Source organism: Strix aluco, chromosome 2 (assembly GCF_031877795.1).
Source record: "Strix aluco isolate bStrAlu1 chromosome 2, bStrAlu1.hap1, whole genome shotgun sequence".
Taxonomy (NCBI): domain Eukaryota; kingdom Metazoa; phylum Chordata; class Aves; order Strigiformes; family Strigidae; genus Strix; species Strix aluco.
The window spans coordinates 51,972,401-51,997,965 of NC_133932.1; the positions used below are offsets into that span (position 1 = coordinate 51,972,401).

The 25,565-nt window shown below is 36.9% G+C and overlaps 1 protein-coding gene across 2 annotated transcripts in view; it reads right to left on the bottom strand.

The window, feature by feature from the left end:
* Positions 1–25,565, bottom strand: part of CDKL5 (cyclin dependent kinase like 5) — a 141,700-nt gene that overhangs the window by 73,750 nt on the left and 42,385 nt on the right. For both annotated transcript variants that reach the window (XM_074814713.1, XM_074814712.1), the window contains exons 2-3: positions 15,867–16,102; positions 15,287–15,321 (exon numbers count right to left, since the gene is read on the bottom strand). In XM_074814713.1, coding sequence (XP_074670814.1) covers positions 15,287–15,321; positions 15,867–15,930 — 99 coding nt within the window. In that variant the 5' untranslated portion in view covers positions 15,931–16,102. The remainder of the gene's footprint in view (positions 1–15,286; positions 15,322–15,866; positions 16,103–25,565) is intronic.

The following is a 25,565-nucleotide window of genomic DNA, read 5'->3' on the forward strand; positions in this document are numbered from 1 at the left end:
TAAAAATAGAGCTATCAAAATTAAATAGACCCTTCATTTTCACTTTTTCTTTTTTTTTTTTTTTTTTTAAACACCTCAGAAGTAGTAAAAGATTGCCTGCCTTCATGCAAACACATTTAGGGAAAATGCACAAGATGCTTCAGCAATGAGGATAATTTTTCAGAAAGTTCCTGAAACATGACCTTCAGACAGAGACAAGTGAAAGCTAAGAAAATATAATCACAGGCCTTCAGTTGTGAAGTTTTTCATTCAGATTTTGGTTAAAGACTTCTACACTCCTGCTGAATACTTTGATAAACAACAGAATCATTGCCACTTGCATTTCATATTGAGGCACAAGTGTTCAGTTCCCATATTCATAAAAGGGACCAGCATAACAGTGTGCTAACTAGTACATGAAAAAAATCTAAGAGGCAATAGAAGGAATGGGCTAGTATCAGTTTCTAAAACTCACCAGAAGAGAACACTCACTGTAACTCACTAACAAGTGTGTGTGTGTGTGTATATCCACTTGTGCATGGCTCTGTACATGTAAACATGTGAAATAGAAAGGATGTTGGTCAAACAACAGAAGCTAATCTTCAGTAATATAAATTAAAAACTATTAATTTCATTGAGAACCATAGTGAATAGAAAGTAAGAAATACTACAGACAGCTGATCTCCCTTGATTTGCTTCTCTAATGCTGACATCATCTAAGAGATCTGGTTTGCAGTCTCTATTTCATGTGATCTGGAGAACCTGGATGAAGAGGGCACTACATTCCAGAATTTCTAAACAGAAATACCGCTCTGTCCCCCCCCTTTTTTTATTTTATTCAAACCTACTGGAGTCCATGGGATAGATGTTATTTGGCCTCTCTTAAGTCTTCCTAAATGTGACGTGAAGTTCCTACTGATTCTTTTTTGCTCCCCAAATACTTTTGTTTCCTTTGCACTACAGCAACATTTATAGCAGTGGGAGCATTGAAGACAAAATTAGAGCAGGTTCAGAGTCCAGGCTGCAAGTCCACTTGTCTACTATACTGTATACATTTCTTAACACTGTTCTTCACCAGCTGATGCTTTGAGGGAGGAAAAAAAGGTACACACCACTCAGATGAATTTTTCACACAAACAGTCACAGGAAATTTGATCCTGTAGAAGCAGCAGCTAGTCAGCTTTACTCTGCAGATGGCATTGCCTGTAACATATTTCTGTGCATAAACATGGCATTACTCCATCTCTGTTGGAAATGTTAATTGATTTCAAGAAGATAGCTTGCCTCCTGGTCAAGATGCGTACTGTCAAAAGAAGAGGTAGGTGTAACCAGCCAACCAAGTTTTTTTGGTCCTATACAATTTAATTTTTCCACACCTCAGTGCATGATTAAACTTATAAGTGTCACCTACCTCTGTTATACCCAAAAACCTCACAATTTAAAGAAAAGTCTCTCTACAGCCAAAAGGAAAATTGACAATGATGGTAACCTTGTTCAGCCAAGGTTAAGTCTAAGAAAACTGCTTCACAACTCATTTTCAGCACACGGGCATCTGTGGTAATCTTCTGTTATTAGAACTTTATGTAAAAATATGCTCCATAACACACATTTGGGAAGGAGTTCTTCTCAAAGACTGTGGACTGAAAGATTAGGAGATATAGCAGCACCCAAACTAAGCTTTATCTCTCAAAGCATTTTATGGTCAACTGATACTTAATTGGTTGATGAGGCAGCACAATTCTATACTAAGAACTGAAAATAGAATAGCAACAAAATTTTCAGAGAACATATGCATTTGTGTGCCCTGTTTCTGCTGTGGAAGTATGTAACACGTCAGGGTAAGGATGAATAGGATATTGTGGGAGGCATTGAGAGAGTATGCACACAAGCATGCACAACCATAAGAAACTGCACAAGGTTTCAAGAATAATTTTTATTGATGAAAGAGAAAACTGTTCCCAGGATGGTGCTCCAATAGTAAAATTGAGTAAAATGTTATGCCAAGCCCAGAAGGTCGCAGTACAGCTGACTTACAAGCAGACCCTGCATCCTAACAGGAGGATGGCAACAAGGCTGCAGCTTACAATATATACCAGCCTTTCTCTTGTTAGCCCATCAGGGAGATGGATTATAGACATACATTTCAAACACAAATTCCAAACAAGGAAAAACAGATCATGGAAGTTGAAATAAGCAAGACTGAGGCAAAGGACCATCCCGTAACAACTGACAACTTCTAAACATAAAATATATACAAAAGATGTAAGAACTAGTTTGTCATCACCACCAAGAGGAACTTCACAGCTACTTACCCCTGTCCCCCATCCTGCACACTGGAGATACTGCCCACATGGGCACACACACACCTCCATGCTTCTGAGAGTGTGGATATGAGGGTACAAGTGAATGAGATAATGAAAGAATGGGTGTAGGTCAGTACAATCATTCCACTTCAAGATCCTGCAAATATTCACCTTCCCCTTCCATAAGATTTGCACTGAATTTTGTTATACTAACCCTTCTATGCTGCAGTACTCTACAGAAATTAGTATTCACATGGAGGAAGAAACAGAAGATGATTTCTCAAAGTTTTTAAGGCACAAGCAACTATAAACTTGAGAGCAAAATTGGTATCTGTTTCCAGAGTTACCTGTGCTCTTCAGAAGCAAATCCTCACTTTGCTACACATCTGGAAAAATTAAAATAGAATACCATAAAGTGGGTGATTTTTCATAATGGGCAAATTTAAGCCATTATGTTTTAAGGACTTAAAAAGGACTTGCATGAAGATTGGTCTAATTTAGCAATCTAAGATAAAATAATCCAGGGATAATAAAAATGCAAATACTTTATAAATCCAGAAGGTGTTTGGGTTTTCCTATTAAACTAGAAGAAGCTTAAATAGATACCCTTTAGAAGAGGAGAAGCTAGCATGTAATTGGACTATTCTTTATCAAAAGCAAGCAGCAGACTCATGGAGCTTTATTGTCCAGGTGCAGCTAAATGCAGCAAAACAGAAGCATGTGTTCTGGAGAGTTTCAGAATTGTAATACATGTATAAGGTACAGATAGCATAAAGAATGCTTCCAGTTCTGTGCAAACCCGTAATAACTGCTATCAGATGAAGAAAAGACTGAGCACTATGTAGCCTTAACAAAATGGCCTCCGCTCTAGAGCTCAGTCTGGACTCCCACTGTATCCAAAATTTCTTGATCACCATATTCTGATGCCAGGCTTGTCTAGTCCCACAGGCTTTCACCTGAGATCAAACACCACATACGGTAAGTGCAATTATTGAGTTCTTTGCATGAAATTTTACACATCTGATAACATTACAGCTGTTTGAAATGTGTAAAATGAAACCTACTTTCCTTTTTTCCCTATTTATTGTTATCCAGGCTTTGAATCAGAAGTAAATACCATTATACTTGAAAAGAAGTTACATATTCCAGGAATTTTTATTCAAAAATAAAGTTTTCCATATTTTTAGGAGGGCATTCCACCAATTAGGAGCTACAAGGAACTGAGTAATCATGGAAAATCAAATTACTTTAACCAGGACATTCAGAAGGACAACTGACTATTTAAAAACACACTGTAATCCTTACTGATGAAAAAATACATGTGCCAAGAAAAGCCTATAGCTTTCAGATAAAGTCAAATGCTGGGACAGTTTTCACTATTATTGTCTATGTTTTACCCACACTGTCAAATGTTCCTTTTCCAGGACTCCTGGCTTTAAAAAAGACTTTAAATTCACGAAAACAATTAAGAAAATAAGTTAATGTAATTGGCATATTCAAGTAACATTTTAGATCAACTTGGCTTCTACAAATAATTTTGAGAGCCAGCTAGATGATCCAGATACATTTTTACCATGGCACATTTATTAATCTACATTCATGATTTTCTTGAACACTGAACTGTGCTCTGTTTTACTGGCCTTTTTTTAAATACATGGAGCATCCAGAGATGAGTGATTAAATTAGTGCTCTTAGAGCTGCTCACATGTTCTACAAAAGTTTGAGAAGTCCACCAGAATCCCTTGCAGGAAAACAATTAGCCTAAAAGTTAGAAATACAATGTTCTTTGCATCAATTATGCTACACAGTAATTTGCAATTTGATTACAAGACTAGACTGTAATCCAATATTCAAGCAAGTTCATACTACTACAGATGTAGTCCTATAATTAACCATATGTCATTCCTTCTCCCATATATTAATTTGCATTAACCATAAATTCCCTAGCCTGCACCACTACTTTCCTAATGATCCAAGACCCTACATCAAGTCTCAAATCCTCATCTATTCCAATTTCTTCTGCTGCTGCTTCTAAGAAATATTGTAGTCATGTTCTTCAACTTCAATTTTCAGCATAAAATTTTCAACTTTTTGCAAGAAAGAATAATTTGTATGGATAGTCTTGCTTTGTGTGCTCATCACATCTACACTTAAAAATAAGATTTCACTTACAAGTTCATTAGAATGAGATATAGCAGTGCAAGCTGTTTGCAATTAAGAGCCATTACAGGCAGCCACAGAACACACTGCTGCAGGTCTGAATATGATTCCTGTATTATTACAAGTGTAATGATATATAATCTGTTTGCAGATGGAAGTATGCAGCAACTACCAAGAAGCATGTTTGTTTATTGGCAATCGACCAAGGAAAAGTGTTCTTTGCAGCATAAGCAGTAACCTTTCACTTAGTCAAACCAGTACCCACAGCAGGAATTCATGCAACATATTACATAAAAGACTATCAGAAAGACACACAGTTTCCTTAAGAAACAAAAAGTGCAACAGATGTCTGGTTAATCTAGAGCTATTAGTGTGACAAACTGGAAGAAGCTGTGTGACTAGAAGAAATACTGATCTGAGATACTGTGACTGTAACAAATTACTTCGACTTTATTTAAATTGAAAACCATCAGTAATACATTTCACATATCCTTCCCAAGGTAAGACGAACCATTCCTGTTATTTTTAACTCAGGCTTCTATACCTCCTTCAGTTACCTGCATTCTGGAATATAAGGATGAACACCCGTTTCCCTCCCCCTTCTTGTTCTGAAGATCTTCTGCAGCATCTGGTCTCTCTGCATCCCAGCTTTGTGCTGCATGAAATTCCACTAGCCAGTGTTATAACAGCCAAGCCAACTTAATCCACCCTGATTTGTGGCACTGAAAGAAACACCCTCACACTGTACTCCTTTAAATTCAACACACCTAAAAAAAAAAATCTTAGTATCCCCTTCTACAACAAGTTAACTTCTCCCCTCTGAAAGCACTCTCTCACCTTTCCCCTGCACCTTCCATTTCTAATTCAGCCTCGGGAGAAAGGAGAAAAGGATTGCCAGTTTTGAATACTGAATACCGCCCACACCTGAGCAGGGTTCATAACGTGACAAGTACACAGAAGGAGGTAAGGGAATGGACTATCCTACAAGGGACATTTCACACAGCAGTCTGTATTGTCATGAAAGACCCAAGAGGGAAGCAACAGAACTGCAGACATCAAGACAGCACCATTCCATTGATATGGCTATAGACTGACCAATGTGAATAATGAAAACCATTATATTTAATGCATTTATTTTCAAGCCTGCTTTATACAACCTGGCCAGGTCCTCTTAAAGAAATCTTTGCATGTGACTGAAAAAGATAGCAAGGGTTCATATAAAAGTAAATTTTAAAATGCTTGTAATAGAGCATATCATAGCAATCTATAGCAGAAGTAACAGACAGAAGACAACATAATGCAACAGAAGCAATCAAAAGGAGACCTGGGACTACCGTGCTTTATCTTCTTATCCTATTTAGCCTTATAAGTGTGAAAAACAAATGCTTACTTCAGTTAATTCAAGGACTCAGACTTCTAGGAAACTGGGACAGCACCAGAGATCGAATGTTTTTTCCCAGTGGGTAAGTCATTTTAGAGTTGGATAGCTTCCTCAAAATTAGTGCTCTAATGGTTTTTATTAAGACGTACCTTATGAAACAACTCTCTTTAAAAAAATTGCAGAAAGACTTGGGAACAAGACTTTGAGGAAAAGAAATAAAACGCAACAATCTTGTGACACATAGCCCACCTTGGGTGTGGGAAGTGAAGGAGAGACAGTCTTCTCAACGTGTGGGATCTCAGCAACTTAGTTTCCACCCTCTATTCTGCACAACTATCTGATCTTTGGAGTAGTAACAGAACACATATGAATCTTCCACTTCAATATAAATCAGAAGTTCATTGACATCAGTGGCATTTAAAACATATTAGTATAACGCTACCCTGATTGTCTGTTTCCCCCTGCCACAGGGAATTGAGAGGACTATGGAAGAGGCTTGGCTTCAGGTATAGACAAATGCCACAATGCACCAATGAAAAATGAAAGCTTTAGAAATTTTCAATACCATATTAGCGTCTACCCTGCATTAGTTACAGTTGTTCACTGTATGGCATTTAGTATACGAAAGTGATCACTGAAGTGGATTAGCACTAATCAAGCTCGCCTCTCACTGCTGCACTCAAGGGAATGCAATAGAAGCAGAGTATGGAAGCTCGGGAAAGAAATACTATATACCTAGTATTTCAAACCAGAATTCTGTAAGGAGTTCAAAGGGTTATTCATTGCCTAATGGTGAAGTTGAAGCAAATGGTTATTAAAGAGTTAATATGATTTGCAGCACTCCAACTTGCCTAATTGCTCTATTTTCCTCATGAAATACTCAAGACAGATCTCAACTCTGACTAGTGCAAACATTTACTATTGGCACACTCCATTTAATTCAGAAGCTCAATACAGGTCTTATGTTCATTATATGTATTTTACACAAGTTTTGGCACAAAAGCACATCAGTGAGTTGGTACTTTAGCCTGAGGAACAACAGCACTAAGTGCAATAATTCTCCATAGGTAAGCTGCCATTACTGAAAGAAAATGGTATACTGCACAAAGATCTGCCCTCGGCCATGATTAAAAACAAAAATCTTGCCACAGAACCAAACCAGATTTGATTAGTAGAGAAAATTAGCAATGCTGCTTTTAATTACATACAAAAATCAAAGAAAAAGAGCAGAAAGAAATTTGGGAATGTAACCAAATAAGAGGCAGCAATGAGATAGCAATAGTAACAATGAGAGAATGTGTGACATCTTAGACATAAATCAGTAGGATTTGGCACTGTACTTTTAACGTGGTTTTAGGTGAAGGATAATTATATGTAAATTGATGGTATATAAAAAAATGCAGGACAGAATACTTCACACAGTATACAGAAATATCAGTTAATACTTTACACAGTATGCACAGGCAAGTAGAAGATTTAAAGGACAGATGGCTTTAGGCACAGGATAAGGTAATAAAAAATACACTGTTGGCATAATCTGTGCTAGAATATTCTGGTGATAATGTCTTTCCAGTAGCACCGTACCAATTAGATACTGTGAATACTGTGGGGAATATCACAACATGCCTGCTCTGTTCTTAATTCATTGTTTACCTCTAACAATGTCACTTTTAAGATCCTGAGCTAGCTGAACTCATCTGACTCAAAATGACCATTCTTGTGTATATCAGGGTAGTAGATTGGAAAAAGTCTATGCATTACCCAGCTTTCAGCTTTACTCTGAAATTATAAAACTGAGTGCTCAAAATAACATAATTCAAATTTCGCTGGGAAGTTCTAATTTTGAAAGTCAATTGTATATGAAGAAATACAAATATTTAAAATATGCTTTGCCTGAACTGAGTCACTTGCCACATAATGCTAAATGCTCAGCATTATTATTTTCTGTTTTTACTATCTTACCACTGCAGTCTGTTTTCCACAGCTTTTAACAGCAGTACTTTCATATTTACCTTCAGATCAGGCATTAAAATGTTGAATAGCAATATTGTACCTTGTATCTATCTCTGTCAAAAGCAAATAGAAATACCTCTCCTGAACTCACAGTATTACAAAAAGGATACTGAAATATAAACACCAAGAACCTGAAACTTCTGAATCAGCATAGCTAGTATTCTGGAGTTCATATACCAGGCAGTACTAGTTTATTCTCTAGCTGAGAAGCCAAAACCTGAAATCAGCTCATACTACCTCCATCATATGAAAGATTATAATATCAAGGGGGAACAATACAGACAGCAATCTGTGCTCATTTTGGGAACTCAGATTTTTCATTTACTCATCATTTCATTTCTCAGTCATCCAAACAGGAACTACTGTCAAATGAGTCAAATCCAAAGTAAAAGGGGGAGGGGGGGCGGGAAAAAGAGTTGTATCCATTTCAGTACACAAGATACCAGAAAAGTTGAAGATAAACTGCAATGAATACTGTATTCTTCAGTCCAAGCATCTGGCTTAATACATGCTGGAGAGCTAAGGAACCTTCAAACCCAGACCTAAAGCAAGAATGTCAGAAAACACAACACAGTGAAGATAAACACAACTTTTACAAACAAGCACACTTACCTTTTAATTTTGACACTAAAGAGAAACTCATCAACACAAAAAGAATCCTTAGCAGATTTCCAGTGAGAACAGTAAGACAATGTTAATATCATCAGCAGATATATGAGTTGGAAAAGGGATTCTAACATCTACCAGGCAAATTCAGAACACCATTTTTATAACAACATCAGAGACACCCCAAATTTTCTAGGAGTATGAAGTTCTTGTTCCCTCTGTGAAAGCAACATAACCAGGTCCCAAGTGTCTGTACACAAACTGCAAGAATCACGGGAAATATGAGGAACTAGGAGTTAGTGCACAGTTATGCGTGTTATCTGAACTGCTTGTCATCCTAGAGGATGAAATCACTCATGAGGATTACAGAAAATGTGGTAGGATAGCTTGCATGACAAGAGCAGTGCCACGAAAAGACTCAGGATATTTTGAGGATGGGCTAAGAAGGCAAGGAGATTCTTACGAAGGAAAGGGAGTCTTCGGCTTGCAAAGGACATTTGCTTTGAAATAGGTAAGAAATGAGTCAAAAAGTTTTTGCATAAGGGTTAGAAGACAGAACAACACAGGTGACATTAGGGTGGACATCTGCTTCAAAGCACCTGATCAAGAGAGCAAAACAGATAAAGACTTCTTAAGACACACCTTACAATAAAGCCCAGTTTTCACAGAGGACTTGGAACACTCCAACATCTGCTGCAAGGGTAATACAGCATAATGAAGACAATCAGATTTTTAGAAGATGCAGAAGGCAGTTTCTTGACACAACTGACCAATGAACCAATAGGAATGTGAAAGTTGATGACAACCTAAGAGGCAGTGACAGTGTGTAGTCACCCTGACCAGAAGACCATTGTAGATCAAGTAGATCCAAATCAGAGTTCACCTGCGGAGGCCCAGGGCTGTGCTGCCCACATCCTTGGCCGCAGGATACACTTAGCCAGCTTGTTGTAACAGTGGAGCTTGCAGGCAGCTCCCACTCAGCCCCCCACAGTTACATCACCTGCGTGGCCTTGCCTTTAATCTAAAAGCACAGCAAAAAAAGTTCACCCATGAACATCCATTCTGTTTGACAGTAGAAATGATTAACAGTTTTCTTACAAGAAAATCCAGTAACAGCTTGAATAATGAAAATGGGGTAACCCCTTCTTACAGACACAGCCTGCACAGTATGCTGCACCCCTATCAGAGGCCCAACTGATGCTGCACAACTCAAGGTTCCCAGCATCCAAAGGGATGTAAGATTACTTGTACCATTCTTACTTTATTAAACCTAACACTATAATGAAATAGCACTTTAAATGACATTTTACAGAGTCTTGAGTGCCTTTCTTACTGGGATTACAACAGACCAGCATCTCCTGATGCAAAACACCATGGTATAGTGGAATTTAAGGTCCTGAAAGAATTAAGAAAGAGGGACAGTAGAATTACAACCCTGGACCTTCAATAGAACAGATTTCCCCTTGTTCAAGGATCTGCTTAGAGAGAGCCCTAAAGGGTAAAGGAGTCAAGAAGGGCTGGCTGTTCTACAAGGATGACTTCCTCAAAGCACAGGAGTGGCCCACTCCAACACACAGAAATGTGGGAAAAGTTTCTTGAGTTGGCCAGAATTGGTAAATGGGGAATTCCTGACTGAGCTCAAACACAAACAAATAGTGTGAAGAGTGCAGAAGTGGAGATGGGCTACCTGGAGGAACAGAAAAACATTGGTTTTAAAGGAAAAACTAAGGGAACTGTGACCCTGTTGGTCAGTAGGGGATCTAGTGATAAGACACATGGAAAAGGCTGAGATATTCAAATTAAATCAAATTATTCTGTTACATATGCATATCCATTATATTTTCTAATGGGTAAACTATACCTTTCTTTAAGAGGTCAGTAAATATTTCTTCCAGATATTCTGAGACACACACAAGACTTACCAGAAGACAATGCAGGAGTATTACTTAAGGCTCATACAAGACAAAACTAAATACTAGACTAAGAGGAAACTGCCTGGAAGTATTAAACCTATTAAAAAGGTTATTCTTCATTATTCTTCAATGCACTGAAGTGGCCAAATAATTCTGTAAACTAACATTTATTTTTGTTTGTTTTTAATCAGGGTGTTTTAATCAGTGGTGTTTATCTTAAAGAAAAGGGTCTAAAAATATCTCATACTATAAAGAACAACCAAAACCAGACACACTTCTAAAATAAAAGACCAGAAAAAACATCTCATTAGGCAGGACATGTTGTACATATAAGAACAAATGGCATTAAATTTCTAAATCATTAAACTGTATTCCCTCAGGCTCCAAGGGCTCTTGTAACACAGCACATAAGCAAGAGAAAGGACAAGTCTAGGAGAATACATAAATTTCTGTTGTGCTTTTAGAGAATCTGTATCACCACACACCTTCCTGCACACCTAGCTAACCTAAAAAACCCCATAAATTTATACATACAGATATATGTATATAGGCATCTTCCCTTTCACATATTTTCAGTGTTCTTTCCTGCAAGTTTCTGCCAGCCCCCCACACCAGCAGGTCTAAAAGTGGAAAATCATCAGCTACCACACTTTGTTATTTATATAGCGATCAGCTTTAGGTGTCTAGGTGTTTCATGCTCGTTTCTTAAGATGCAGTCTATTCCTTATTTAACAGACAATAATGAAATGCTCTGAAGAAAAAAAATGACCTTTTTTTTTTCTTTTTTAACAGACTTGCATCTGTGCTCTTCTCAAACATTCAACTTTGATAAAAGCCTAGTTAGATAAAGCAAACCACTATGCATGCTCTGCAGATGGGAACTAAAGCTGGAGTTAGAATCACTACTTTCAAAGCATTAGTATAACAGCTATGGTTTGGCTACCTGGTAGTATAAATCCTTCTTCTTCTCCAGCCTGGCCCTGTGGTGAGCTCTGCCTCATTCTAATGAATGACCCCCCAGTGTCATCACCTTGTCTACCTAGAGACAGTCTCCACTTATCTCAGTCATCCAAAGATGTATTCACGTTATTTCTACAAACTCCTCCTACTTGCAGCTGCAATTTTCAATGTTCCTTCTATACACACAGTTTATTACCTCACAGTATATCAATACATTCCCTTTTCTCACTGACTTTCAGCTTAATTTTTTCCTCTAGGCTTCTTTCTTCATTGTGCCTGTCTTTGGATACCTATGGTTTTCCCACAGCAACCTCCTATCTTTTTATTAAGTAACAATATTGTGCTGTCAGCTTTGTATCTGATGTCAGAGTCCTCCTAACACTTGTGCCTAAGTCCCTATTAGCAAAGGATAACTCCACATGAAGCTGCAAGCCCACAATGCAAAGGGGATAGTGTTTTTATTTAAAGGTCAAATATTTGACAAGTTTTAAACATAAGCAAAGATTCCTTTCCTCAGCCATGATCTCTGACACTGTTCAAATGGCTTTTCTTTTCAGAAAACATAGCTGAGATCCAGTAAATAAACCAAGATAGCCTATTTTAATAGTTTGTGAATATAAAATATATTTCCACTATTTTCAAATCAATGTACTCCAGTATATTTCCTTATGAAAAGTCCTCTCACTAAAAGAAAAAAAAAAAAAGAAGGAAAGCACTTTTCAGAACATCAGATCTGGTTTATCTCAACATTATTTGTATTAGCTTTACATCAGGAAAAAAACCCAGATAAACAAGTAATCTTTATGCACAAACCACAATTAGCAAAAGTACTTGTGATAAAAACATGCTATATACTAACGTACACACAGTCATTCTGGAGGAGCTACTTCAGTTTTTCTGATAATGTTCCCTTAGCAAAGAAAAAACATATATAAAAATGACAAGATATTTGTTCCTTATGCCATTCTCTCCAATTTAAATCCATATACGCATGCTGATGAAAGACACTGTGGCAAAAAGCTACATATTTATTGATGCACCAGTGGATTATATATTGGAAAATTGTTGCAATTAGGGGCCAGCTCCTCAATTCACACAGAATTTACCCTCTCACCAATACAATGGAGACACATTGATTTACAATAGCTGAGAATTTGATCCTGGCATGTTACCACTATTCATAAAGATGAATACAAATACTTCTACATTCAAATTCTTAGACATAATTGCTAGCTTTGCACAAAAAGAAAAGCACTACGTGCTGAGCAAACATGACCAACGATGGCCTGGTATATACCATACATACATTAAAAATACAACAACATTCTCTAGTTTTTATACTGTTTCCGGGCTTCTTGTGTGGTGCTGAATAGACTTACTATGTAATGCACTCAAAGTTTGACTGTGCTACCTGCAGAGAGATCATGTGGAAAAACTTCTTTCTTCATCCATACTAAAAAAATATATGCTCATCCCATCAGCAGCCGAACAAAAAAACCCACATGCCCTTGCATTTCCAGGTATTTCTGTTAAGACTTCATGAAAGTGAATTAAATGCTTGTTTTCCTATACAAGTAGGAAAGTTGCATTAAAAAACAGTTCTTGATCAAGAAGAACAACTACATATACCATCCTGCAATATGTTTTTTTCTTCCTTTGTATACAAGTAACTTTTCTTAATGCACAATCTTTGTTATCGTGGTTTGGTAGAAATTCCCATTTTGAGCTAATTAGTGACTGGTTTTAGGCCTCACCTAAAACCCACCCCTTTAGTTTATAACATGTTTGAAGTCACAGGAATTAGAATCTTCTCCCCTTTTCTTTCTCCCTTCCCCTTCCCATTAGAATGGTGTTTCTCTACAACTTCAGTTTTATCATGCTCATTCTAATCAGTGATTAATATCAGAACCTTAAAATTTCTGTCTATAATTTGGATCTTTTCTGTCTTAAGATAAATGAAAATCTGGAGCAAACAGGCAGCATCTTTTCACATCTTCAAGCTCTACTTCATACTGTCTCTCCAACTCTCTTCCTTAACAGTCACTTTTCCTCCATATTTAAAAGGAATAAGCCAAGTAAAAAATAACCAAATCCATCAAAAATGTAGAGACTAGTAAATAATTATATTTATTATGATGCTTATAATTAAACATGAACTAAACTCCTGGGGCAATTATCAAATGTTATCTAGCCAACAAGCAGGCCACGTCTGCTCTGAATCTGGGCGGTACCTTGCAAAAGACCTGGGGACAGGTGTGTCTCAACATATTTTACCAAGGCATAAAAGAAAAAAGTTAAGATGACAAACAGCCAGGGAAAGGATGGGAAAAAAGATGTATGTCAAAGTTTAACTTTTAGATAGTTATTCTTTTTTAGTAAAACAGCCCCTAAAGTCATCTGCTCTTAGAGGTTGGGTGCAGTTTTTTAAAGTGAGGATCATAAATCAGTAAGCTTAAATCACAACATACCTTGCCTTTTCTTCAGATCTCCAAATACTGGAAACCCTAGGTCTTAGTAAACCCACTTGCTACAAGCTTTAATAAATACCACTTTGTTTCAGAACTTCAATACAGTTGTTTCGAAGCTTGAAGCTGCAGAAAAAAAATGGTGCGACTACCTACAAATTTAGATCCTCACAAGCAATTCAGTGACCCTACACAGGCTGCAGGAAAAATCACCTTCCCCTGCCAAAGAAAAGCCTTTCTTTTCTAGTCACCTGGTATACTGTAAGGTATTCTTATAGGAACTCTGACAGTATACTATACTGTTAGAGCAGTGAACTCTTTCAAATGAGGACATAACTAAAAATATGCAGAACTTAAATTTCTCTCAACAATGCAGGAAATCCTAGAAATTTCTTGAGACTTGGGAGGTTACCCTCCATAAAGAAGAGAGCTGCCTAGTATAAACTATATTGTCACTACCAAGGTACGCTCAAACTATTCACCCTGAATTATTATTCTGTAACTATCCAAAACCATCCAGTTTACCAAACACATTCTATTGAGTGTTATAATCTCCCACAAGCCTGACAAGGCTTCAGTTTGAGACAGGATCTTTCCAGGTTCTAATTTTTTTTTCCTTTAAGTCAGTGTAATAGTGTAAGCCACTCCAAATATATGTCCTGTGCAAAAGTCCTCCTGTGTACATGTTAAAAGCTGTCACAGGAACTCAGGCTCTCTGCACACTGTTAACTTTTTCTAGAAAAAGGTATGAACCACATATAAAGACTTTTATATATTCCTGGATCACTACAAATGAATCATTCTATGATTCTGAAATGTTTTGCTTCAGAAAAGTAGAATTTATTTTGTTATATGACTACACTGTAGCTCCAAAGACAACAAAGTACCTCACGTCAGAGTTCCCTGTTGATGAGCGGCAAGTTCGGATACATCCAACTTACACAGTAGTTAAAATAGTGTAGACAGGTTGCCAGACTTCAATTTTGTCTGAAACACGTTTTTTTCTTTCTTTTTTTACTTCTTCCTCTTCCAAATTAAAATCAACAAGCACAGAAGTCAGTGCTTGCTTATTGCAGTTTGATTGTCCAACACCTGTAGAACTTGCAGATGCATCCGACTCCCTCCCCCTGCCCCAAGACAGGTAAGTACTTATACAGCAGTATTTGGTAATTCATTTGACATTCTAATTGAGACTGTTTGAGCATAAACTGCATTCCAAAACATCTTTTCTTTTTTTCTTTTTTAAAAAACTCTTAGTTGAGATTAATGAAACATGAGTAATACTTCATATATTTCAGATAAATATTAAACACCAAAAAATGGAGGTTTGGTAGTAGATGTAGCCATTTCCTCTGACAGTATCGCAGTTAGAAAACTGAGTAACTGACTGCAAGGAAAAGCACACCCCAACTGCCACATCTCACACATAGTCACATCTCAGTTATCAAAAGTCATTGTTTCACCCAAATACCAACACTTATGTCTGACTTAAAGCAATTTACTTACCTTGTGTCTGCATTTAAGTACGACGCCATAGGCTCCTGAAACAAAGAAGATAAGAGATAAACCATCTCAAAGCAGAAAAAAAAAAAGCAGCGAGATAAAACAGTCTTCAATCACCTCCTGGCTATAGAAATAATATTGCTCCCAGTATTATTATCCAAACTTGCACATACAGGTATTGTACTAAATTTCTGTGCACTGAAACAATTTTATAAAAATTGCTTGAAAGTAAATGGATTTTAAAATGCTGAAATTATTTCTTTAAATATACCTGCAGAGAAGTTTGACAACTTACATCTCCCCTAGTATCACTAAACAGAAATGAATATAGTAAACTTTAAAAAAAACAAAAAAACACAAAAAAACCCGCAACCACAAAACTGTCCCATTTCTCTTCCTTTTATCTTCCAAACTTCTCCTTCCACCTGAGAATGGAATTAGAAGGAGCTGTAGAGAAAAAAACTGATGTTTCTTAAGATCTGCATACAAGCAATATTTTGCAAATGAAAGCTTACTACCATCAAGAGGACTAAGTCAAATCTATATAAAATTCCAATTAGTTTTCTATTAAGATACTACTTACCTTCACCTACAACCCCAAGGATCTCAAATTTATTCATCACATTACCAATGTTAGGAATCTTCATCAAGACAAATTCCTCTTACGGTGAGAGCCACAAAACATGGCACAATGGGGAGCGTCCAAAGATTTTGCAAAAGGCAATTGTGAAAAGGCTCTTGGGAAAAAAAAAAAAAAATCCACCTTGATCAACCAGACTCCTCACACCTTTTCTTAATTTCTAGGCAGCAAGTAGCTTCCTGAGGAAAGAAGAGAAAATGTAATCAGTACTTCGTTTTATTTCAGTAAGAGTGCAGTGGTATATATACATCACACCAAGATTGTCTAACAATTGTTAGCAGACAATTAATTTACTTCTACATTTTATGATCAAGAGAGCTTAGCAGCATGTATAATGGGCGGAACCTATTGAGAACATGTGTCTGACAGAACAGCCGGCCTTGTAATCCCATACTTAGTATGTCTATTACAATAGTAACTAACTTACATAAAGTTGTTTTCTACAGGACAGAAGCAAACAAAAATGTTGATAGGAATTACCACAGAGAGCAAAAATACACCTATAATTGCTTATGTTCTCAGCTTGGTGTACGTTGACAGGTAGGTATAAAAACAAATGGTGTTTAGTCAATTTATTACTTGTCCACTGTAATGACAAAAAGGATAAGGTAGAAAGAACACTAAACAATAGAAAATATTCTTCTACTACTATTTTCTGTGATTGTTTAAAAAAATAAAGGAAATTATTTGCTAGACTGACTAGCAATCAGATATAGAAAATTATTTCCATTATAAGCTTACCCCAACCGTTTTCAAAGGGTTTTTTCCCATGTTTCCCAAACACTGAAGCAATTTGTCAAATCAAGCAACTATACACAGGGAAAAGAACAAAGTTTTTTGTGTCTGTTTTAGGCTCACCCCATCTCTCCCATAATCTTCTAAATCTGATAAACTAAACACACCAAAGTTTGGTTTTGCTAATTCAGACTGCATTTTTACCGCTAATATTAAAGACATACATCCCACATACAAAAATGGGAAAAAAGCTAAAATTGCTTCACCATGAATTGGAAGTATGGCATTTCCACAGCTCAGTGCTCCAACAACACGACTACTCATGAGGAACAAGACGGCAGGATAGAAGTGGACTCATTTAATTAATTTGTGTGTAATGGGTGAGAGTGACCTAATGATACTGGCTTCAGCTCACACACACAGGAAGCCTCATTGCTATTTACTATAAGCTAAGGGTGCTGGCCAAAAGCCCTTGTTGATTAAGTCACGCACAAGAAGAAGGACGACTTAAGGGTGGAGGGACATCACAATGACAGTAACCTCAGCAAGACACAGGGAAATAATTTGGGGGGTTTTGTTATTTTAGAAGCAACAATCTAATCAACCACAGCATTTGGGAAACAAACTTTGAAAACAAAGCAGTGACTTATGAATTAAAGGGATGGTTATGGGGTTTTTTGTTAGTTTTTAAAAACAGTTACCCCCTCCTTAATGGATTATTTCAGTGGTTTAAGTTAGTCTTAATCAATTTTTTCTTCACTTGTAGCATGAGCATGTGCTCAGTTGCACCCATCAACAGAACAGAGCCTGCACTGAGCTGCTTCATCTTTCTACTGAAACAGGCTGGTACCAGGCACACGGGCGCAGCAGGCTGTCCCCATGCTGCAGCTGAGTGACAGAAATACAGCTAGAGACCTTGAAAGAACCATTAATGCCATAACGTAAGCAGGATGCAAGAAAACAGGTCAGCCACGTTCAAACCAGCAAAAATACTTGCTGGAAAGAAAGGAACAGTCAGAAAACATATACTCTGTTTTCTATTAGCATTATTCATTAACATCACCAAATCCGCTACTTCAGTTCCCAACATTATTCACTGACAAGTCTTTCTAGACATTAGTTTGCAATAACATTCATTACTTATTTGCTAATGTTATCACCATACATTGTCTTTCTGTCCTACAGTGTACACAATACTTTTTGGATCTATGACAAAACAGTAAAGACGCTTATGAGATAATGTATCAAAAACTCAACAAGAAATTTAGATGCAGTTTCCTCTGTCCCTCATTCATAATTTCTAAATTTCTTATAAACTACTTAAAGCTATACAGGCCTGCAGCTTGTGATTCAGAGTTCTGCAAGCGTATTCAGTACGTATCGTATTTTTTTATTGTGAATAAAGGTTAGATTTGCAAGCAGCTAACCTTCCTTTCTGAAATCCAGTACTACACACCTTCCTCTCCTCACTGATCATGCAAGTTTTCCCTTTTTACTTCATTACAAGTAAGAGCTACAGAAAGCTGATCCTCTTGTTACACTGGTGCTCCTGGACGCACGACATCTAGAGCAGCATTCACATGTAATTCCCTAAAGGTAAAAGCCTGTCAACTCACTTACCGATGTTCATTCACCACTAGTAATAGTTAGATAGGCCATTTCACCTGGCCCAAAGAAACACACAAACCAGCTTCTAGAGTTCTCCCCAAAGTGCATCATGACGGACAGCAAAGGTAATACAGATGCATGTATAGGGGGACTCCCAAAAGAAAAGTGCACTTGAGTGACCCACCTCTTTTGCACTAGCTCCAGAGTCATCTGCATGCAAAACTCTGCTGAGAGCACTTTATGAGAACCTAATCCTTAAACGAAAAGGAGAGCTAATGAAAAGATGACAAGTGGCATGCAGCAGTAGTATGGATTCATACCCAAACACTTTTTGCAACTGCTCTTTTGCCACATCTCCTCAAGCAGGACACTAATTCAGACTAGTTCTCTCCTGCAACATTAGTGAAGTCAGACTAGCTAGACCCATCTATTCCCTAGACAAGACGTATATACTTGTTTGAGATTTCTGCCTTCAAAAGCTCCCTGAACGATTGAAAAGAAAGTGCTAAAAATACTTGCTCAGTGGGAGCACCCACTGAACTTTCTGGGATATTTCTGCTTTTCGAAAGGCACCGGCCTTGTTAAGACTGTTTTTCAAACCACTGATTCTTGCAGAGAAATCTGGTAACATGAACTCGAACTCTGTACATCACTTGTGAATGGCAGAGTGAGCAACTGTAATAATAAAAATAAAATCGAGAAGTTTTAACCAACAAAGTAGTTTCAAGAAAGTTATCCATAACAAGAATTGCATTATGCTGTAACTTCGTGAAGACAGTGTATTCTTTCAAGCTGAACACTGGAAATAGCAAGGAAAACCTTATTAATAGCAACCACAATTTCATTCTTTGCACTGAGTACCATATAAGTCTGTTTCAATAAGTTGCCTGCTGGCTAGAATGATAAGCCTAGCATAAGAGGAAATAAGCCCATTCTTTACCTCTCAAAGGTTCTCAGTAGGAAACGCACTCATTCTCCTAACATCCCTTTCTGAGGCAGCCAGATTCACAGTACATCAACAATTTATGAATTAAACCAACAGATCTGAAAGGGACTCAATGTTACCTCAGCATTCTACAAAACACAGAGCCAATTCAGGAAAAAGAAACAAGAATAAATTAGTTTTACTCAGTCCAGAGCTGTAACAGTGTGAGGTTTTAATCAAATGTAGTTGTTTTGCAATAGGATGTAAGGCTATATGTAAAAACCAAAAACTGTATAAGCATTCTGGGAATGAACAGATGGACTAATACAGCATTACAGTACCTGATCATTTGCATTTAAATTAAAACAACGGGGAAAAACCCTAGCTCTTCTCCAATTCCTTTTCCTTTCATGACCATTGAGAATTCTAGAGCATCACCCAAAAGCATTCAACTTAACCGCTCACTCCAAGGCCTCAATCCTAAATAAAAATGCCACACATTATTTCATAATCATCAATAGCTGGGCAGGGTGGGAGGAAGCACTTTTTACATAGTTAGATTTTAGTAGAGACACTTAGCGATAATTATAAAAAAACCTGAAGTGGACATTTGTCTTCACAAAATCTGGAGAAATTAAACTATGTTCTAGAAATATAGACTTGCATATCAATGTGTTGTACATCAAGTGTACAGTTCATTTCATATATCAAGACAGAGAAAGTACAATTTGCACTTGGATGAAGTCAGTTACAAACTTCTAATTGACTTCAAAGTCATCCATTAGCTTTTAAACAAGCTTCTTGCCAGTAAATAATACAGCCCTCTTGCTCTCCTAAAACAAGAAGTAAACTTAATATTTTTATTTATTTATTTATTACTTTTACTCAGTGAGAAGATACAATTAAGAATTTCTAGAGGCTCGTTACATTTAACAAAACAGTGGGTCAGTAAACAGACATAAAGGACTTATACCATATAAGCATTTTTGATGGTTACGCATTAATCCAAACCCTGGCAGATCTTTGGCTGTACAAGGTACACACGTGAAAGAAGGCATTCACCACCTCTATTAGTCATGATGTGTCACTACTACAGCACCCTTCCTTCTCCTCCCCTTTATATGCATAATTATGTTTCTTGAAATTTTCCAGGAACACCCTAGTTTGAGTTACTAGCACCTAATTCAGTGTTATAACAGAATATACAAGTGACAGGGTCAAGAAGATAGTCAGAGAAATTTTCTGGATTTATTGATCCAGATGAATGCTCCAGGAATATTGTGAAGAATTACAAATTAGGAAGAACAAATTCAGTATTTGAACAGCTGTGAGGAGGAAGCTAGTAGTAATATTCTGACTTTAAGAATGGAGAGAGAAAAAATACAATAAAATGCAACAATCATATTGCTTGTGAAAATTTGCCAGTCTCACTCCTGAATTTGGAAAAAAGATACCACTTTTTCTTCCATTTTATGGATGGACAGCAGACCTAATGGGACAAGGTTCTGGAGGAAGAGCGATCAAGATTTCATAATATGGAGAAACTCACAATGTGGAAGTTGGGGGAAAAAAAAGCTGAAGAAGAGATAAAAAGCAACAAGAACTTGCAATTAAGCAAACCATTTTTCATACTCTAGGCTCCAATCTACCCTCCTCTGCTCATAAAAAAAAATTAGGAATGAAAAGAACAGCTGGTGAAAATAAATACAGAATTTAGAAAACCGTCAAACTTGAACAAATTATGTAAAAAAACCCCACCAAGGTTGCTTGCACAAGCTCACAGTTTTTAAAATTCAGCTTCAGCATGCTTTTATTGACACTGCTAATAACATCATTGGAACTTGACTTCACTGTTGTTGGTTTTTGGAGTTATTTTGCCTTTTTTTTTCCTTTGTCAATAGCTGTTGATATGCTGAAACCTACAGACTCATCTGAATGAGTTATACATCAAAGGAAGTCATTGTCACAAAACTGGCCTAAAAGGCAGCAGGCGTCCATGGCAGCAGGGCCAGGGGTAGAGGGAGGAAGATCCTGAACAAAGTTCCCATCCTGCAGCAAGCACACAACTAGGAAAAGTGTTGAATCAGCTCCCAACTATTAAAGATGTTGGTTAAATTCCTAAAGGAAAACTGGGCTTGCAGACCAGGGCCCCAATAATGATTTGGTTTGTTTTATCTTGTTCTCTTGAGTGCTCTTCCTTTTGTATGCAAGTATAGATTCAAAAATAAATTCAGCTCATCCTGGATATATGAACTAAATTCACTTCTCTGAGTTAAAGCACAGGATTCATGAGCTTCTCTAACAGCTGTGGCCAACTCAAAAGAGTGGGTGCTTAGCAGGATGCTTCTAAGACCATAGTGACAAATAAGCAGACTGATTATCAAAGCTTGAGCACAAAAGCAGCTCCCATGAGTCATAACAGAAGGACAGGAAAGACAATTTTGCTTCCATTTTAGTCTTCCTCTCCAATAAGAACCTTAACAAATATATCTATTGTGGGTGTGACAGCTTCTTACGCAGTTTATGCTGGTCCTTACGCACACTGGGCGGTCTTCACCATACCTGTAGCAGCTCTGAAGAAAAACAACCAGTGTTCAAAGGCTAACACTCTCAACAGCAACCTCTTAAATCCAAAGCCTTTGCAGTTTAATCTGGCACAAGGAGCCTGACACACATTCACTTCTATCAAATAGAAGAGTCCAACATTTGTAGTTGAAGTAAAATCACACTTCTGCTTACTGACATACTGCTAGGCAGATGTCGGCAAGGAAAAAAAAAGTTGGGTACTTTTTTTTAGATAAAAGAAGGTCTTATTTCATAACAGAATGTCTTCCTGTGGAATAAGATAGTATTTCTTTATCTGACACAATATTTATAGTGGACTCAGAAGTTGGTTCTTTCATTTTAATCTTTCCCTCTCTTCTCAGAACACCAGTCTCCAGTAATATCCTATATTCATTTGTCATGTTGCCTACTATTTAGTCCCATACTATCTTTGACAACCTGCCATGGACTTTAAATCCCCAGGCTATAAAATAATATTACAGGCATAGCTTTTTCATCTTTAATAATTAAAAAAAAAGCTACTATTTTCAGAGTTACACATTAGCACTCACTTTGTAACTCAATTCCCACATTTCTGTTTGAAGATTCATGCTTAGAAAAAAAAGTGTTGAGCATAAAGGTCCTCTTTCTTTACTACAAAAAAGAAAAAAAAAAAAAAAAAAGAGTACATTCAAAGTCCTGAGCAGAGAGAGTTCCTGTCCGAGAAAAGTACAATACATTACCTTTAAGGGAACATGTTAGAATCACTGAGCAGCCAGTCAGTTGAAGGACTGCTCTAAAGTTGGAGCTCAGCAGGGTATTTGTGGAAAAAAAGGCCTCTCACATTCTCCAGTCCCTCTATTCTTTGGCAGCCTACTGCCAAAAAGCGCACTGCTAGGTTCCTCTCCGCAATAGCAACAACCACTAACTGTGCCCCAGCAATCCTATACCGCCATGCTGGCAGCAGACAGAACAATAGATGCAGAAGACCTGGCCACTTAGAAAAAAGTCCTCTGATGCATTCCTAACTGGATCAGCCGCCAAATCTTTCATACGCACACACACAAAGCATACTGGTGATTTAAAAAGACTGTCTCTTAACAAAAAAAGACTAAAATTCTTCTAATCTGACAAACTTTCTCCCTCCTACCAACCCAGTTTTGTCTTCATTGTTCTAAAATAACTCCCCTTCACATTCTAAAAGTCAGATGTTCCTCTGCACTGGCTTTGGCTGGGATGGAGCTTTCTCATAAAAGAACAGAAAAGCAAAGGTGAATATAAAGTATTTATATATAGCAAATGAATGCTGAAACTAAATTCTGTGGGCATTCTAATGCAGATCAAAATAACCGCAATGACTACTCTTCCTTGTAATCTTCAAACATATCATTAAATACAGATTACTGGTTCACTATCTGAAATAAAAAGAAAAAACCCCCATAAATCACTTTTTCCTTTAAAAGGACATACCAAAAGACATGGAAAAAACATAAAAATATGAGGGGGAAGCCCCTCCAAATGTAATACTAAATTAATAAGAAAATACAATGCAAGCAAACAGAATTATATTTTAATTACACTATAAAAATTATCATTTCTTCTCAATGCGTTTTCCAGGCAAATAGTCAGAGGCATTTTATTTAAATAATACCAATCCATCTTTGACAAAGTTAACCTTACAAAAAATGCCATCAGAAGTTTTCAATAAAGGACAAAAAGAAGCCATTCAATTACTAACTGCCCTAACACTCAAAGACAGGTCATTTGAAGAATAAATTCACATTAGTATGCAAGCACATGTGCAGGAAACATATTTAAAGAAACAACTCAAAGGCTTTAATTATTGGTTCTTTCATGAAAGTCATTACAAGTGATTAAACCACTCGGTGGGCAAATGGTGTCTAGTGGGGATTTTGGGGGAAGTGTTGGGGGCTTTTTTGTTTTGTTTCAGTTTGCTTTTTTTTCTTTAATTAGAAAAAGACTCACTAACTCCATCAACCTAAAAGCAGCTTGCTTCAAAAAATCCAAGGAAATTGAAACCTATAGAAACATCCCTTCATACAAAGGTTTACCTGAATGTGAAGATATTGCTACTATTTCTATGTGAGTCTATCACAAGAGATTTGCTCCAATTTAACAGATTTCTGAGATAACAGTGAGTACAATTAATACTAAAAATATTTGAATGTGCTTATTTTAACACTCCATAGGGTATTTTTATTATGTCCATTATCAGAGTAACTGAACACCAACCATGTTTAAATAAAATGTGAGTTTTGCCATACTTTCTAGTTGAAAAAAACCTGTTAAACTTACACAGGTGAATAAATCATTTAAGTGAAACCCAAACCAAGAAGCCTAATCTCCGAAGTGGCTCAGACTGCATTAAGACCTTATGACTGTTATAATAAGCTGAAGTTCAATAAAAAAGATTCACATTCCCGATAGAGGAGAAAAAAGAAAAAAATCCCAACAATTCCTCTCAATTAACATAAGCTTCCTTGAAACAGAGGGTGAAAGCTTTGAGTCTTCTGGAATGCAGCACCACAGAAGCAGCAGCGGCAATCTATCAGGTACCAAGGGCAATTCTAGTTAGGACTCTGAATATTAAAGTGAAAACTCTGAAATAAACTTTGTGTTCAGTGAAAATCCACTGCAGAGAAAGTACAGCAACAGAGCAATCAACTTGTAATGTTACAACAGATGACCTCATGCTGAGCTGCCTAGAACACCTTCAGGTAGGGGAACTTCAGTTTGCTATGTAAATTACTGCAAACCTATTTGGAAAATATATTAAGGGAACCAAGTCAATTTGCAAAACCTGTAAACAGCTTTCCCGTAGAGAAAAAAATACAGAAACAAAACCACAAATTTAGAGCTCTCATGTAAAAGCAGCAAAAATCAACTTGAAAATAGTCAGGCAAAAGCAAAGACGACCAGAATATTATCTTTTGCACAAGATCATATGTTTATCTCAAACACTGCTAACTGATCAGTGAATGGATACTAATGAAGAGTTCATCTGTATACAAGAAAAAATACGCTGGGAGCAACACTTACTCATAGTCATTCATGTACCATTTGTTTTACCTAAACACAAAATTTAAGTTCTATTGAAATTATAGTGAAACTGTGGTGGTGGTGAAAACAGGCTGTTGTGACTTTTATTTTCTTTTGAATATCTGTACTCAAAAATCTCTTCAATGATCAAAAGATCCACTTTTGTCTGATACAGCATGAAATAAAACTGGATAGTTCAGAGCTTGGCAGTTTAAAAATTCTAAAACCTAGTGGTTACGGATTTAAAACAACTAGAGTATTAGCTAAAGCAGAAGTTCTTTTTCAGAAACAAGTGAACCACCACTGTGCTTCAAATTGCAAAGCTGCAAGTGAACTCCAGGTTGGAAGACATGCTTGTATTAGTATGCTGCAAGGCAGGGGGCAGTTCTGCTACAAGGAAATTGGTAGAACTACTACCTTCAATAAAGATTAAAGGAAACTGAGAAATTAGAATTTATCAAGGCTAACAGTGACATCCTGGATCACAGTAAGGCTGAATGTGAACCCTGCAACCAGCCTTGGACCACTGGAGAGACTTACTCCCTTAAAGAAACCGTTTGAGAAAACTACTGAAATTCATAGAATACTTCCCCCTGTATACCCTTCCCCTATGAATTTAAGCTACAGTGGAAAAATTATTTGTTATTTCTAAACTTGGTATCTCTAATTCTATATTAGAACAGATGAGATTATGATTGCTATTTTATTTCTCAAACTTTAAAGACTCCCAAACCCCTATTATGAAATTGTACTGGAAAACTTTTGGCAGC